The sequence below is a fragment of the Hyla sarda genome, chromosome 8 (genome assembly GCF_029499605.1).
Source record: "Hyla sarda isolate aHylSar1 chromosome 8, aHylSar1.hap1, whole genome shotgun sequence".
Taxonomy (NCBI): Eukaryota; Metazoa; Chordata; class Amphibia; order Anura; family Hylidae; genus Hyla; species Hyla sarda.
In genome coordinates this window covers 233,110,687-233,128,292 of record NC_079196.1, presented here as the reverse complement: position 1 = coordinate 233,128,292, position 17,606 = coordinate 233,110,687, and the positions used below count along the sequence as shown (strand labels likewise).

The 17,606-nt window shown below is 48.4% G+C and overlaps 1 protein-coding gene across 2 annotated transcripts in view; it reads left to right on the top strand.

Annotated features, from left to right (window-relative positions):
• LOC130284627 (uncharacterized) overlaps positions 1-17,606 on the top strand; it is a 31,277-nt gene that overhangs the window by 2,570 nt on the left and 11,101 nt on the right. For both annotated transcript variants that reach the window (XM_056535151.1, XM_056535150.1), the window contains exon 2: positions 10,374-10,661. In XM_056535151.1, the coding sequence (XP_056391126.1) occupies positions 10,382-10,661 (280 nt within the window). In that variant the 5' untranslated portion in view covers positions 10,374-10,381. The remainder of the gene's footprint in view (positions 1-10,373; positions 10,662-17,606) is intronic.

The following is a 17,606-nucleotide window of genomic DNA, read 5'->3' as shown; positions in this document are numbered from 1 at the left end:
TGCTCCGTTCTGCCCGCCATTCCACTCAGATCTGGCGAGCAGGACCAAGCCCCGTGCTGCCACCATCCCCTCAGTGTGAAAAAAGTGCCCCTTGCCCCCTTTCTGTGGCCCCTTGGCACAGAAATCCCCAGGGATAGCTTTAGATTAGGTAGGGACAGGTTAGGATTAAAAAAAAAGTTTTTAGTTTTTTTGTTTTTTTTTCAGCGTACATCAGTGGGTGTCCGTGGGTCCGTAGCACCTTTAGCGGCGTGACCCCGGCCCTGCTAGGTCGCTGCGGTCTGCCGCCAGCGTATTTTTTTTGCGCAGATCTTTTTTTTTTTTTTTCCTAAGCGTGTGTGCGGACCCTCTTAGTTATAAAAGAGCGGTCCGCCACCGTTTGTTAAAGCCCACCCGCCGCTGATCAGTCCCGTAGTACTGATCAGCATTTTTTTTGTGGTGTCGGTGCTTTTTTTCTCGTTTTCTAGCTTTTTTGCACCCATAGGAGGTCCGTGCCACCAGTAGCAGGTGTGTACTGTGTGGCCGGACCTTACCTGTGTGTGCAGCGTGCCTCACAACTGTCAGTGATTTATCATTGATCAGCGCTTTATTTTATTTTCTTTGGTAAAGGCACTTTTTTCGGTTAACGCGTTTTTTTTTTTTGCACCCATAGGCGGTCCGTGCCACCAGTAGCAGGCGTGTACTGTGTGGACGGACCGTACCTGTGTGTGCAGCCTGTTCCACCGCTGTCAGTGATTTATCACTGATCAGCGTTTTTTTGGGTTCAGGTGGGTGCATTTTTTTCAGGGTAAAGTGTTTTTTTATTTTTCAGGTTTTTTTGTGTGGGGGTCTGTGTACAAGCCACCAGCCACTGTTCTGGGCTGAGTGGCCGGACTCCCCACTGACTTCTGCGCCCCCTGCCGCCACAAGCGCTAATCAGTGCGCACACCACTGATTAGATAAACACCTTTTTTGGGGGCGCAGGGCTTTTTTGCGCTAGAAGTCCCCTTTTTTTTTCTGTTAGGGCGGGTTAGTGTAGTTTAGTTAGGTTAGGTTAGGGCGGGTTAGGGAGGTAGTCTCGCACCACACCACGCACAGCATATACACAAATAAAGTTTTCCCCCAACACACACACACGTATCCCCATTAGAGTAGGGAAATGGCCTGCAGAGTGTTTTCGGCGGAGAAGGCATATGCCATAATTGCCTCCGACTCTGAAAGCGTCTCAGAGGACGATGAAGACCCCACCTTCCTTATTTCATCGTCCTCCTCATCATCTAGTTCTGATGATGGGCCACCAAGGCGGCAAACTCACCGCCGTGCGGCGCCGCAAACCTCCTCTGCCCTTGACTCTGTGCCCGATGCTAGTATGAGTCCCCCTGGCGTTCATACTAGTGAAGCCCCCCAGCCAAGATCACTGGTACCTCGTACCGGAGAACTTGTCTGGACTCAGCCAGCAGACCACGAGCCCGTGATTCCTGAGTTTGTTGGCGACTCAGGAATCAAGATTAACATCGCCGGGTTCACTGAAATGGACTTTTTCGGTCATTTTTTCAGTGACAACTTTTTTAATCTAATGATTACACAGACGAATCTGTATGCCCAACAGTTCGTCGCCGCTTACCCGGGCTCATTTTTAGCTAGACCCGGCGGCTGGACTCCAGTCGATGCAGCCGAAATGAGGACCTTTTGGGGCTTCGTCCTGCATATGGGTCTAGTTAAAAAACCCAGTGTCAGGCAATATTGCCAGACACCCCTCTACAGTATGGCCATGGCACGTTCCCGGTTCGTGGCCATTCGGAGATGTTTGCATTATGCTGATAATGCGGCATGTCCCCCCGAACTGATCCCGCGTATGACCGCCTTTATAAAATCAGGCCGGTCATCAATCACTTCGGGGCCAGATTTTGGGAGGCCGATGTCCCGGGGCGGGAGGTCTCCGGAGGCTGCGGGCGATGGTGATCGGCGGGCGGCAACGGAGATCGGCGTGCGGCAGAAGAGAACGGCTCCCTTGATCCTACGGAAGCCGGTAAGTTGCCTAGCGACATCTGGAGGGCTACAGTCTGAGACTGTAGCCCTCCAGATGTTGCAAAACTACAACTCCCAGCATGCCCAAACAGCTGTTTGCTGTTTGGGCATGCTGGAATATGTAGTTTTGCAACAGCTAGAGGGCTGCCGTTTGAGACCATTATACAGTGGTCTCTTAACTGTATCCCTCCAGATCTTGCAAAACTACAACTCCTAGCATGCTCAAACAGCTCTCTGCTGTCTGGGCATGCTGGGATTTGTAGTTTTGCAACATCTGGGGGGTCACAGTTTGGAGATCACTGTGCACTGGTCTCTAAACTGTAGCCCTCCAGATGTTACAAAACTGCAAATCCCAGCATGCCCAAACAGCTGTCTCAGCATGCTGGGAGTTTTAGTTGCATAACCTCCAGCTGTTGCATAACTACATCTCCCAGCATGCCCTTTGGCAATTAGTACATGCTGGGAGTTGTAGTTTTGCAACAGCTGGAGGCACACTGGTTGGAAAATTCTGAGTTAGGTAACAGAACCTAACTGAAGGTTTTCCAACCAGTGTGCCTCCAGCTGTTGAAAAGTTCAATTCCCAGCATGCACAGTATGTCAGTACATGCTGGGAGTTGTAGTTTTGCAACAGCTGGAGGCACACTGGTTGGAAAATACTGAGTTACGTAACAGAACCTAACTGAAGGTTTTCCAACCAGTGTGCCTCCAGCTGTTGCAAAAGTACAACTCCCAGCATGCACGGTCTGTCAGTACATGCTGGGAGTTGTGGTTTTGAAACAGCTGGAGATTTGCCCCCCATGTGAATGTACAGGGTACAGGGTACATTCACACGGGCAGGTTTACAGTAAGTTTCCTGCTTCAAGTTTGGTCTGCGGCAAATTTTTCGCCGCAGCTCAAACTCCTAGCGGGAAACTCACCGTAACACGCCAGTGCGAATGTACCCTAAAAACACTACACTACACTACACTAACACATAATAAAGGGTAAAACACTACATATACACTCCCTTACACTGTCCCCCTCAATAAAAATGTAAAACATATTGTACGGCAGTGTTTCCAAAACGGAGCCTCCAGCTGTTGCAAAACAACAACTCCCAGCATTTCTGGACAGCCATTGACTGTCCAGGCATGCTAGGAGTTAAGCAACAGCTGGAGGCACCCTGTTTGGGAATCACTGGCGTAGAATACCCCTATGTCCACTACTATGCAATTCCTAATGTAGTTCTCAAATGCGCATGGCGCTCTCTCATTTTGGAGCCCTGTCGTATTTCAAGGAAACAGTTTACGGCCACATATGGGGTATTTCCATAATCGGGAGAAATTGCACTATAGATTTTGAGGGACTTTTTCTCCTTTTACCCCTTATGAAAAGGAAAAGTTGGGGTCTACACCAGCATGTTAGTGTAAAAAAAAAAAAAATGTTTACACTAATATGCTGGTGTTGCCCCATACTTTTTATTTTCCCAAGCAGTAAAAGGAAAAAAAGACCCTCAAAATTTGTAACGCAATTTCTCCTGAGTACGGAAATACCCCATATGTGGCCGTAAAATGCTCTGTGGACGCACAACAAGGCTCAGGAGTGAGAGCGCACTATGTACATTTGGGGCCTAAATTGGTGATTTGCACAGGGGTGGCTGATTTTACAGCGGTTCTGACATAAACGCAAAAAAATAAATACCGATATGTGACCCTATTGTGGAAACTACACCCCTCATGGAACGTAACAAGGGGTATAGTGAGCCTTAACACCCCACAGGTGTTTGACAAATTTTCATAAAATTTGGATGGGGAAAATGAAAAAAAAAATTTTTTCACTAAAATGCTGGTGTTACCCTAAATTTTTCATTTCTACAAGGGAAAATAGGAAAAAAGCCCCCAAAATTTGTAACCCCATTTCTTCTGAGTAAGAACATACTCCATATGTGGATGTAAAGTGCTCGGCGGGCGAACTACAATGCTCAGAAGAGAAGGAGCACCATTGGGATTTTGAAGAGAAAATATGTCCGGAATTGAAGGCCACATTAGTTTACAAAGCCCCAATAGCGCCAGAACAATGGACCCCCCCACATGTGACCCCATTTTGGAAACTACACTCCTCATGTAGTGTATTAATGGATACAGTGAGCATTTACGCCCCAGAGGTGTCTAACAGATTTTTGGAACAGTGGTCCGTGAAAATGAAAAATTCTCTTTCCAAAAGCTCAATGGCGCTCCTTCTCTTCTAGGCATTGTAGTTCGCCCGCAGAGTATTTTATGTCCTAACATGGGGTATTTCCATACTCAAAAGAAATGGGGTTACACATTTTGGGGGGCATTCTATCCCATAACCCTTTGCAAAAATGGTAAATTTGGGGAAAAAACTGCACTTTAGTAAAAAAAAGTTTTTTTTCATTTACACATCTGATTTTAACGAAAAGTCGTCAAACACCTGCGTGGTGTTAAGGCTCACTGGACCCCTTGTTACGTGCCTTGAGGGGTGTAGTTTCCAAAATGGTATGCCATGTGGGGTTTTCTGCTGTTCTGGCACCATAGGGGCTTCCTAAATGTGACATGCCCCCCAAAAACCATTTCAGAAAAAAACACTCTCCAAAATCCCATTGTTGCTCCTTCACTTGTGAGCCCTCTAGTGCACCCGCAAAACACTTGACATACACATATGAGGTATTTCCTTACTTGAGAGAAATTGGGTTACAAATTTTGGGGGGCTTTTTCTCCTATTATCACTTGTAAAAATTCAAACACTGGGTCTACAAGAGCATGCGAATGTAAACAATGAAGATTTTGAATTTTCTCATTCACTTTGCTGCTATTCCTGTGAAACACCTAAAGGGTTAACACACTTACTGAATGTCATTTTGAATACTTTGAGGGGTCATTTTGAATACTTTTTTATAATGGGGTCATTTATGGGGTATTTCTAATATGAAGACCCTTCAAATCCACTTCAAACCTGAACTGGTCCCTGAAAAATTCTGATTTCGAAAATGTTGTGAAAAATTGGAAAATTGCTGCTGAACTTTGAAGCCTCTGATGTCGTCCAAAAGTAAAAACATGGCAACTTTATGATGCAAACATAAAGTAGACATATTGTATTTGTGAATCAATATATCATTTATTTGGAATGTCTATTTTCCTTACAAGCAGAGAGCTTCAAAGTTAGAAAAATGCAACATTTTCAAATTTTTCATCAAATTTTTGAATTTTTCACCAAGAAATGATGCAAGTATCAACAAAAATTTACCACTAACATAAAGTAAAATATGTCACGAAAAAGCAATCTCGGAATCAAATTTATAAGTAAAAGAATCCCAGAGTTATTAATGCTTAAAGTGACAGTGGTCAGATTTGCAAAAAATGCTCCCGTCCTTAGGGTCATAATGGGCTCCGTCCCCAAGGGGTTAAGGGGTTAATGTAATGTCCTTACATACTCATAAAACAGGGTATTCAATCAGGATAAAATCATCAATTTACTGTTTGAGTTCATTTGACTTTGTAACTGCTCGGGTAGAATTTATGTGGATCGTGCTGCCTGACGCTCGCTACTATGATGCCTGTGCTAATGGGGCCCAGCGGCTTGATCCCCATAACTATTGTTTAGTAGTTTTACCTTTCTACAGCACATGACAATATTACATATGTACACATTAGCTCTACCACTTTTATGTGCTACTTACGACCTCCAGGTGATCCCTCAGGCCACAAGAGAACCCTTGGACAGGAAAATACCGTATATACTGGAGTATAAGCCAAGTTTTTCAGCACGATTTTTCGTGCTGAAAACGCCCCCCCTCGGCTTATACTCGAGTGAACTCTCCGCCTGTCAATCCCTTCTCAGTGGTCTTCAACCTGCGGACCTCCAGATGTTGCAAAACTACAACTCCCAGCCGATGACTGTCCGGGCATGCTGGGAGTTGTAGTTTTGAAACCTCTGGAGGTCCGCAGGTTGAAAACTACTGCGGCCTTCGTCATCATCCATCCCCCCCCCTTTTTGTTTTGTACTCACCTCCCCTCGGCGGGAAGTTTGGGCTAGCTGGTCCGGGCCATCTATGCTGCAGGGACCATCCGGTGGGGAGGGTTAGTCGTTGCGGGCTGTTCATTTTCACCAGGGGGGTCTCTTCTCCAAGCTTCGGGCCTGGCCCCGGACTAGTGACGTTGCCTTGACGATGACACACAGGGACATTAATGCGCAAGGTTCCTGTGCGTCGTCGTCAAGTCAACTTCACTAGTCCAGGGCAGGCCCGAAGCGCGGAGAAGAGGGCCCCCCGATGAAAATGGACAGCCCGTAAGGACTCACCCTCCCCACCGGACGGTCCCTTGTGCATAGATGGCCCGGACCAGCTCACCCTAACTTCCCGCCGAGGGGAGGTGAGTATAAAACAAAAAGGCGGGGGGGGGGGGCTGAATGATGACGAAGGCTGCAGCCGATGGCTGTCGGGGCATACTGGGAGTTGTAGTTTTGCAACATCTGGAGGTCCGTAGGTTGAAGACCACTGATGGAGGGATTGACAGGCGGTGATGATGACAGGGGGCTGGATGATGACGGGGTGGTGATGATGATGGGGTGGTGATGATGACATGGGGGAGATGATGTATTTTCCACCCTAGGCTTATAGTCGAGTCAATAACTTTTCCTGGGTTTTTGGGGTGAAATTAGGGGCCTCGGCTTATATTCGGGTCGGCTTATACTCGAGTATATACGGTAATATTATGGACTGAGTATAAGTGTATTGGCTATAAGCTAACAGTCCTAACAAAATATGACATATGACTATATTCTTTACACTAAATGTATTATTTACATTACTGACTAGTGTATATTTATACTGACTTTCTGTACATGAAATTACACAACAAGTAGACATCTTAGAATGACTAGACAATCAGGACGTAAAATAACGTATTACTATGAACTATTATATAGATAGGTGCTATGTACACTAACAGTATATTTTATGGCAATGAGGTAATTATGCTTTTCCTGTTAGTTTCAGATACCTCCTATACAACTGCCATATCTAGCAAAACATCAGACTCTATAGACATTTTGTGCAAACATTTTATATACACTTTATTACAAGGTGTCCCATTGAATCTACTTCACAATAATATTTAGTATTACATACGCTTGCGCAAAAACGATAAACAATATATTACTCTTACTCGTTTTGAGCAAATTATAGTACCAAGAGTCTGTAGTAAAGGATCACGGCTTAAGCCGGGCACATAAGCTTAGGTATATCGGTTACAGGTAGTTCTTGGCTAGTCCGCCAGGTGCATCATTTAAATGTTACAGTGGAACCTGTAAAACAATAGTGGTACTCCACAAAACAATGTTAGTCTCATGACTGAATAGTAGGAAGAGAAACAACATTAATATGTGAGTTCATCCTGGAAATTTGCCATCAGGATGCTTTCTAGGTTGGGACATGTAGCGGGGACCATGGGACTGTGCCTCCTCCAAGGGACTGACTCAGCTGTTCCACGACACCTGGAACAATGTAGAATCGGTGATGGTGGGGCTCACTGTTATCACCCCTGTGCCGCAGAAGATCAACACCTGGTTCTGTATTGTTAGGATCACATCTGGTGACACCAGGATCTTGTCCATTATTTTTAGGATCACATCTGGTGATGACATTAGTATCTGGTCCTGGATTGTAGGATCACATCTGGTGACATCAGGATCTGGTCCTGTATTTTTGGGGTCACATCTGGTGACATCAGGATCTGGTCCTATATTCTTAGGATCACATCTGGTGACATCAGGATCTAGTCCTGTATTCTTAGGATAACATCTGGTGACATCAGGATCTGGTCCTGTATTCTTAGGATCACATCTGGTGACATCAGGATCTGGTCCTGTATTTTTGGGGTCACATCTGGCGACATCAGGATCTGGTCCTGTATTCTTAGGATCACATCTGGTGACATCAGGATCTGGTCCTGTATTTTTGGGGTCAAATCTGGTGACATCAGGATCTGGTCCTGTATTTTTGGGGTCACATCTGGTGACATCAGGATCTGGTCCTGTATTCTTAGGATAACATCTGGTGACATCATGATCTAGTCCTGTATTCTTAGGATCACATCTGGTGACATCAGGATCTAGTCCTGTATTCTTAGGATAACATCTGGTGACATCAGGATCTGGTCCTGTATTCTTAGGATCACATCTGGTGACATCAGGATCTGGTCCTGTATTCTTAGGATCACATCTGGTGACATCAGGATCTGGTCCTGTATTTTTGGGGTCAAATCTGGTGACATCAGGATCTGGTCCTGTATTCTTAGGATCACATCTGGTGACATCAGGATCTAGTCCTGTATTCTTAGGATAACATCTGGTGACATCAGGATCTGGTCCTGTATTCTTAGGATCACATCTGGTGACATCAGGATCTGGTCCTTTATTCTTAGGATCACATCTGGTGAGATCAGGATCTGGTCCTGTATTTTTGGGGTCACATCTGGCGACATCAGGATCTGGTCCTGTATTCTTAGGATCACATCTGGTGACATCAGGATCTGGTCCTGTATTCTTAGGATCACATCTGGTGACATCAGGATCTGGTCCTGTATTTTTGGGGTCAAATCTGGTGACATCAGGATCTGGTCCTGTATTCTTAGGATCAAATCTGGTGACATCAGGATCTAGTCCTGTATTCTTAGGATAACATCTGGTGACATCAGGATCTGGTCCTGCATTCTTAGGATCACATCTGGTGACATCAGGATCTGGTCCTGTATTTTTGGGGTCACATCTGGTGACATCAGGATCTGGTCCTATATTCTTAGGATCACATCTGGTGACATCAGGATCTGGTCCTGTATTCTTAGGATCACATCTGGTGACATCAGGATCTGGTCCTGTATTTTTGGGGTCACATCTGGCGACATCAGGATCTGGTCCTGTATTCTTAGGATCACATCTGGTGACATCAGGATCTGGTCCTGTATTTTTGGGGTCAAATCTGGTGACATCAAGATCTGGTCCTGTATTCTTAGGATCACATCTGGTGACATCAGGATCTAGTCCTGTATTCTTAGGATAACATCTGGTGACATCAGGATCTGGTCCTGTATTCTTAGGATCACATCTGGTGACATCAGGATCTGGTCCTTTATTCTTAGGATCACATCTGGTGAGATCAGGATCTGGTCCTGTATTTTTGGGGTCACATCTGGCGACATCAGGATCTGGTCCTGTATTCTTAGGATCACATCTGGTGACATTAGTATCTGGTCCTGGATTGTAGGATCACATCTGGTGACATCAGGATCTAGTCCTGTATTCTTAGGATCACATCTGGTGACATCAGGACCTGGTCCTGGATTGTAGGATCACATCTGGTGACATCATGATCTGGTCCTATATTTTTGGGGTCACATCTGGTGACATCAGGATCTGGTCCTGTATTCTTAGGATCACATCTGGTGACATCATGATCTGGTCCTGTATTTTTGGGGTCACATCTGGTGACATCAGGATCTGGTCCTGTATTCTTAGGATCACATCTGGTGACATCAGGATCTGGTCCTGTATTTTTGGGGTCACATCTGGTGACATCAGAATCTGGTCCTGTATTCTTAGGATCACATCTGGTGACATTAGTATCTGGTCCTGGATTGTAGAATCACAACTGGTGACACCAAGATCTAGTCCTGTATAGTTTGGATCACATCTGGTGAGATCAGGATCTGGTCCTGTATTTTTGGGGTCACATCTGGCGACATCAGGATCTGGTCCTGTATTCTTAGGATCACATCTGGTGACATTAGTATCTGGTCCTGGATTGTAGGATCACATCTGGTGACATCAGGATCTAGTCCTGTATTCTTAGGATCACATCTGGTGACATCAGGACCTGGTCCTGGATTGTAGGATCACATCTGGTGACATCATGATCTGGTCCTATATTTTTGGGGTCACATCTGGTGACATCAGGATCTGGTCCTATATTTTTGGGGTCACATCTGGTGACATCATGATCTGGTCCTATATTTTTGGGGTCACATCTGGTTACATCAGGATCTGGTCCTACATTTTTGGGATCACATCTGGTGACATCATGATCTGGTCCTATATTTTTGGGGTCACATCTGGTGACATCATGATCTGGTCCTATATTTTTGGGGTCACATCTGGTGACATCAGATGGTTCGGCTATTAAACCTTGTTCGGTGTTATATCTGTAATTTGTGGATTTGCGATGAGGTAATAAATATCCTATAAATGCAGGGAGTCTGGAATCTTTTTTCCAGGGGTCATATCGATAACATAATGGACACCATGGAGGTGACATGACCCAGATCCAGCAGATTACCTGACATTAGGACCTGAACGTCTTTTCTCATTCTCTCCACCAGTTATCAATATGAAATCAGAAAAACTGGATGTGGCGGTGACTTCTCGGGCAGCAGAAAGCAATGCTCTGTGGATGATCAACCACCTGAGGTCCCAAATGTACCGAGATCTACTGGGCAGGGTCACCTACCTGCCTATAGCCAACAGCAACCAATCAGAGTGGAGATCTGAGATACAGAAACATTCCTTCTCCATCCTTTACCACACCAGAAACCACGGACGGATAAACCTCACCGACGTCACCGACTCCCTGTACGACCTCGAGCTCCAGGAACTTTCCGAGACATTAGGTAAAGTGTAAAGATAAAGGATTCTTACATTATCGGGCAAATTAACATTTTAAAAGAATGTTCATTCCTAGTAGTGGGCCCGTGTGAAATTGCCAGGAATCAGCTGACGAGTGAGAAAACCCTGATTGGTCGGCTTATTATATAATTTATGCAGAACTAAAAATTATGTAAATTGTGTAATCGGGGGGACGTGTGGCCAGCAATGATGAAAGCGAAGGGACTCAAACCCCCTCTATGCCGGGCAGTACCCGCCTGTTAATAGTGAGGGATCGCTCCATGTTAAACTGTTTAGATGCCGCTGTCAAAACTGCCATGACAGACAGCACTAGCAGATCAAAGATAAACCAATTTAGTGTCAAAGTATATTGTGGCATCTAAATGCTGGGTTAACGCTGCCGGTTAACTTAGGGCAGCTGATCGGGGCATCTGCAGTTAAAATTGCAGCTCCCGATCATCCTCACCATCCGATCGGTCTTCTGTTGCCCAAGGAAGCTTCAGCAGGCTGGAGCAGCAGAGCACCGATAACACTGATCAATGCTATACTATGGCATAGCATTGATCAGTGTATGCAATCAGAAGATCACCTGGTATGGCCCCCTATGGGGACTAAAAAAAAAACCATAAAAGTTTAAAAAAAAAAAAATAAATTTGATAAAAGTGTTTTAACCCCTTCCTAATAAAAGTTAAAATCTCTACCCGTTTCCCATTTTTTAAATGAAATAACGTAATAAAAAGTTTAAATAGTCATATGTGGTACCGCCACGTGCGTAAATGTCCAAACCATTAAAATATAAGGTTAGCTAAACCGCGTGGTCGATGGCGTACATGTAAAAAAATACCAAAACTACTCATTCAAAGTAGAGATAAAAACTACAGATCAAGGCGCAAAAAATGGTCGTTATATAGCCCTGTATAGGAAAAATAAAATAGTTATAGAGGTCAGAAGATGACAATTTTAAACATACAAATTTTGGTGCATGTAGTTATTATTTTTTTTAAGTAGTAAAATAAAATAAAACCTATATAAATTGTGTATCCTTGTCACCATATGGACCTACAGAATATAGATAAGGTGTCATTTTACCACATAGAAACGGAAGCCCCCAAATTTACAAAATGGTGTTAGTTTTTTTGTTGTTTTTTTTTTTTTCAAAGTAAAAGTTTTGAGTTTAAAGTAAAAGTATAAACATCTTGTCAGTAAGCATACATGTCAAATAGGGATGTCCCAATACCGATACTAGTATCGGTATCGGGGCCAATACGTGGTATCTGCATGGTATCAGGGACTTGTCTAATGTCCCCGATACCAAATCCGATACCTGGTGGAGTGCTCCACTGCCCCGTTCTCCGGTTCGCATCACTGCCGCAGCCCCGTTCCCATCACTGCCGCAGCCCCGTTCCCATCACTGCCGCAGCCCCGTTCCCATCACTGCCGCAGCCCTGTTCTCATCACTGCCGCAGCCCAGTTCTCATCACTGTCCCTGCCCCGTTCTCATCACTGCCCTATTCTCATCACTGCCCCTGCCCCGTTCTCATCACTGCCCCTGCCCCGTTCTCACCACTGCCCCTGCCCCGTTCTCATCACTGTCCTATTCTCATCACTGCTGCTGCCCTGTTCTCATCACTACCGCTGCCCCGTTGTCATCACTGCCGCTGCCCCGTTCTCATCACTGCCGCTGCCCCGTTCTCATCACTGCCCCTGCCCCGTTCTCATCACTGCCGCTGCCCCGTTCTCATCACTGCCCCGTTCTCATCACTGCCCCTGCCCCGTTCTCATCACTGTCCTATTCTCATCACTGCTGCTGCCCCGTTCTCATCACTACCGCTGCCCCGTTGTCATCACTGCCGCTGCCCCGTTCTCATCACTGCCGCTGCCCCGTTCTCATCACTGCCGCTGCCCCGTTCTCATCACTGCCGCTGCCCCGTTCTCATCACTGCCGCTGCCCCGTTCTCATCACTGCCGCTGCCCCGTTCTCATCACTGCCCCGTTCTCATCACTACCGCTGCCCCGTTCTCATCACTGACGCTGCCCCGTTCTCATCACTGCCCCGTTCTCATCACTGCCGCTGCCCCGTTCTCATCACTGCCCCGTTCTCATCACTGCCGCTGCCCCATTCTCATCACTGCCGCTGCCCCGTTCTCATCACTGACGCTGCCCCGTTCTCATCACTGTCCCGTTCTCATCACTGACGCTGCCCCGTTCTCATCACTGCCCCGTTCTCATCACTGCCCCGTTCTCATCACTGCCGCTGCCCCGTTCTCATCACTGCCCCGTTCTCATCACTGCCGCTGCCCCGTTCTCATCACTGCCGCTGCCCCGTTCTCATCACTGCTCCGTTCTCATCACTGCCCCATTCTCATCACTGCCGCTGCCCCGTTCTCATCACTGACGCTGCCCCGTTCTCATCACTGCCCCGTTCTCATCACTGCCGCTGCCCCGTTCTCATCACTGCCGCTGCCCCGTTCTCATCACTGACGCTGCCCCGTTCTCATCACTGCCCCGTTCTCATCACTGACGCTGCCCCGTTCTCATCACTGGCCTGTTCTCATCACTGCCGCAGCCCCGTTCTTATCACTGACGCTGCCCCGTTCTCATCACTGCCGCTGCCCCGTTCTCATCACTGCCGCTGCCCCGTTCTCATCACTGCCGCTGCCCCGTTCTCATCACTGCCGCTGCCCCGTTCTCATCACTGCCGCTGCCCCGTTCTCATCACTACCGCTGCCCCGTTCTCATCACTGCCGCTGCCCCGTTCTCATCACTGCCGCTGCCCCGTTCTCATCACTGCCCCGTTCTCATCACTACCGCTGCCCCGTTCTCATCACTGACGCTGCCCCGTTCTCATCACTGCCCCGTTCTCATCACTGCCGCTGCCCCGTTCTCATCACTGCCCCGTTCTCATCACTGCCGCTGCCCCGTTCTCATCACTGACGCTGCCCCGTTCTCATCACTGTCCCGTTCTCATCACTGACGCTGCCCCGTTCTCATCACTGCCCCGTTCTCATCACTGCCCCGTTCTCATCACTGCCGCAGCCCCGTTCTTATCACTGCCGATGCCCCGTTCTCATCACTGCCGCTGCCCCGTTCTCATCACTGCCCCGTTCTCATCACTGCCGCTGCCCCGTTCTCATCACTGCCGCTGCCCCGTTCTCATCACTGCTCCGTTCTCATCACTGCTCCGTTCTCATCACTGCCCCGTTCTCATCACTGCCGCTGCCCCGTTCTCATCACTGACGCTGCCCTGTTCTCATCACTGCCCCGTTCTCATCACTGCCGCTGCCCCGTTCTCATCACTGCCCCGTTCTCATCACTGCCGCTGCCCCGTTCTCATCACTGACGCTGCCCCGTTCTCATCACTGCCCCGTTCTCATCACTGACGCAGCCCCGTTCTTATCACTGACGCTGCCCCGTTCTCATCACTGCCGCTGCCCCGTTCTCATCACTGCCGCTGCCCCGTTCTCATCACTGCCGCTGCCCCGTTCTCATCACTGCCGCTGCCCCGTTCTCATCACTGCCGCTGCCCCGTTCTCATCACTACCGCTGCCCTGTTCTCATCACTGCCGCTGCCCCGTTCTCATCACTGCCGCTGCCCCGTTCTCATCACTGCCCCGTTCTCATCACTGCTGCTGCCCCGTTCTTATCACTGCCGCTGCCCCGTTCTCATCACTGCCCCGTTCTCATCACTGCCGCTGCCCCGTTCTCATCACTGCCGCTGCCCCGTTCTCATCACTGCCCTGTTCTCATCACTGCCGCTGCCCCGTTCTTATCACTGCCGCTGCCCCGTTCTCATCACTGCCGCTGCCCCGTTCTCATCACTGCCGCTGCCCCGTTCTCATCACTACCGCTGCCCTGTTCTCATCACTGCCGCTGCCCCGTTCTCATCACTGCCGCTGCCCCGTTCTCATCACTGCCCCGTTCTCATCACTGCTGCTGCCCCGTTCTTATCACTGCCGCTGCCCCGTTCTCATCACTGCCCCGTTCTCATCACTGCCGCTGCCCCGTTCTCATCACTGCCGCTGCCCCGTTCTCATCACTGCCCTGTTCTCATCACTGCCGCTGCCCCGTTCTTATCACTGCCGCTGCCCCGTTCTCATCACTGCTGCTGCCCCGTTCTCATCACTGCCGCTGCCCCGTTCTCATCACTGCCGCTGCCCCGTTCTCATCACTGCCGCTGCCCCGTTCTCATCACTGCCGCTGCCCCGTTCTCATCACTGCCGCTGCCCCGTTCTCATCACTACCGCTGCCCTGTTCTCATCACTGCCGCTGCCCCGTTCTCATCACTGCCGCTGCCCCGTTCTCATCACTGCCGCTGCCCCGTTCTCATCACTACCGCTGCCCCGTTCTCATCACTGCCCCGTTCTCATCACTGCTGCTGCCCCGTTCTTATCACTGCCGCTGCCCCGTTCTCATCACTGCCCCGTTCTCATCACTGCCGCTGCCCCGTTCTCATCACTGCCGCTGCCCCGTTCTCATCACTGCCCTGTTCTCATCACTGCCGCTGCCCCGTTCTTATCACTGCCGCTGCCCCGTTCTCATCACTGCTGCTGCCCCGTTCTTATCACTGCCGCTGCCCCGTTCTCATCACTGCCCCGTTCTTATCACTGCCGCTGCCCCGTTCTCATCACTGCCCCGTTCTCATCACTGCCGCTGCCCCGTTCTCATCACTACCGCTGCCCCGTTCTCATCACTACCGCTGCCCCGTTCTCATCACTTCCGCTGCCCCGTTCTCATCACTGCCGCCGCCCTGTTATGCCGTCCACATTATGGCGTCTTATGGAGGAGCATGTGACATATACGTCACTCCACTGCGCCCAGTGTAACGCTACAGAGGAAGCAGAGTGACGTGTATGTCACATGCTCCTCCATAAGATGCCATTATACGGACGGCAGAACGGGGCAGCGGCAATGATGAGAACGGGGCTGCTGAACGGCGACACCAGACAGTGAGCGGCTACAATGGGGGACTGCTGGCTACAAAGGGGGGGGGGGTTCTGCTGGCTACAAAGGGGGGATTGCTGGCTATAAAGGGGAACTGCTGTCTACAAAGGGGGACTGCTGGCTACAGGGGGGTCCTGCTGGCTACAAAGGGGGCTGCTGTATACATGGGGGTCCTGCTGGGTACAAAGGGGTACTGCTTGCTACAAAGGGGGGCTGCTGGCTACAAAGGGGGACTGCTGGCTACAAAGGGGGACTGCTGGCTACAGGGGGAGGTCCTGCTTTCTACAAAGGGTGGGGCTGCTATCAACAGGGGGGGTCCTGCTGGCTACAAGGGGGGGTCCTGCTGTCTAATGTCTGCAACTATCTATACTACCTACAAGGGGATACTCCCTACTATTAAATGAAATCTTACAGCAGAGTCACCTGCACTAACTTGAATTTATATGTAGATAGTGCAGGTGACCCGGTTTCTACCGCTGTTCACCATGTGAACGTCAGTGCAATCGCACCGGAGTCATCGGTTTCGTCACCATTGCAAATTCCCTGTTCTGTCCAATGGAGAAGAGATAAATTATATTACCGCAGCCGCCTCCATTGTACACAACAAGGACCCACATATCATACGGTAAGCAGCGCCAGAAACCGGGGTCAGATTCCCTTTAAAATAAAAGTACTCGTACTAGGTATCGGTGAGTACTAGAATCAAAGTATCGGTACTCGTACCCGGTCTTGAAAAAATGGTATCGGGACATCCCTAATGTCAATGACAAGTAAATGATAAATATCACAGTATATAGATACATATTCATAGGAATATTATGTAACTATGTAGCATTTCCTAAGAACAAATCCATATAAACAGTCACATAACAATGAAGAACATAAGGAGGCCAAACTAAGGAGTGTGTTAACCAGGGGAAATGGGGAGTGGGGTGTCAGATGGAACCATAAGGGAACAATAGGTACTGCAATACGGATAATGAAAACAATCATAAGGGTGAAAAAGTAAAGGCCAAGTTACAGGACTATGTCTCAAATAGCAGTTTGCAAGTGGAGGTCCATTATGGACAGTCAAACGGGCCACAGGAAGGAGCACGACACTGGGACAACAGAGTGTGGAAGGGGGAAAGGGAGAAGACAAAAAGAACAAAAAAAGGGGGGGACGGGAAGAGCACAGCGTGAAGAGAGGGCAAGTAGAAAGGAGAAAACAATAGGGAAAGTGGAGAGAGGAAACAAAAAGAGGAAGGAAGAACAGGAGTGAACCCATAAAGTAGAGAACTTACCACGCCAGTCATTGGGGAACCGAACCTTACGACACCACGGCACAGCCAGACAACAAAAGGGGGTAGGGTGGGATCATGTAATAAGGAAAAGCGTGTAGGGGGGAGATGGAGGTTATGTCAGCAAAGATGATCCAAACTACAGACTCAAGGGTGCTTTTTTGTATTTTTTTCATCCCACAAATAATGTTTTTGGGGTTTGCCTCAGATTTTGGTATAAAATAAGCAATGCTAGTACAAAGTACAATTGTTGATGCAAAAAATAAGCGCTTATATGGGTCTGTAGGTGCAAAATTGAAAGCATTATGATTTTTTAGAAGGGGAGGAGGAATAATGAAAGTACAAAAATGAAAATTGGCCTCGTCCTTAACCCCTGAAGGACCAAGGACGTACAGGTACGTCCTTGGTCCTGCTCCCGTGATATAACACGGGGTTACACGGTAACCCCGCATCATATCACGGCGGGCTCAGCGTCATAGTGAAGCCGAGACCTGCCGCTAATAGCGGCGCTGCGCGCTATTAACCCTTTAGCCGCGCGCTCAGAGCTGAGCCACACGGCTAAAAGTGAAAGTAAAAACTGCCTGTTAACTCAGTGGGCTGTTCGGCATAGCCGCGGCGAAATCGCGGCATCCCGAACAGCTTACAGGACAGCCGGAGGATCCCTACCTGTCTCATCGCTGTCCGATCGCCGAATGACTGCTCAGTGCCTGAGATCCAGACATGAGCAGT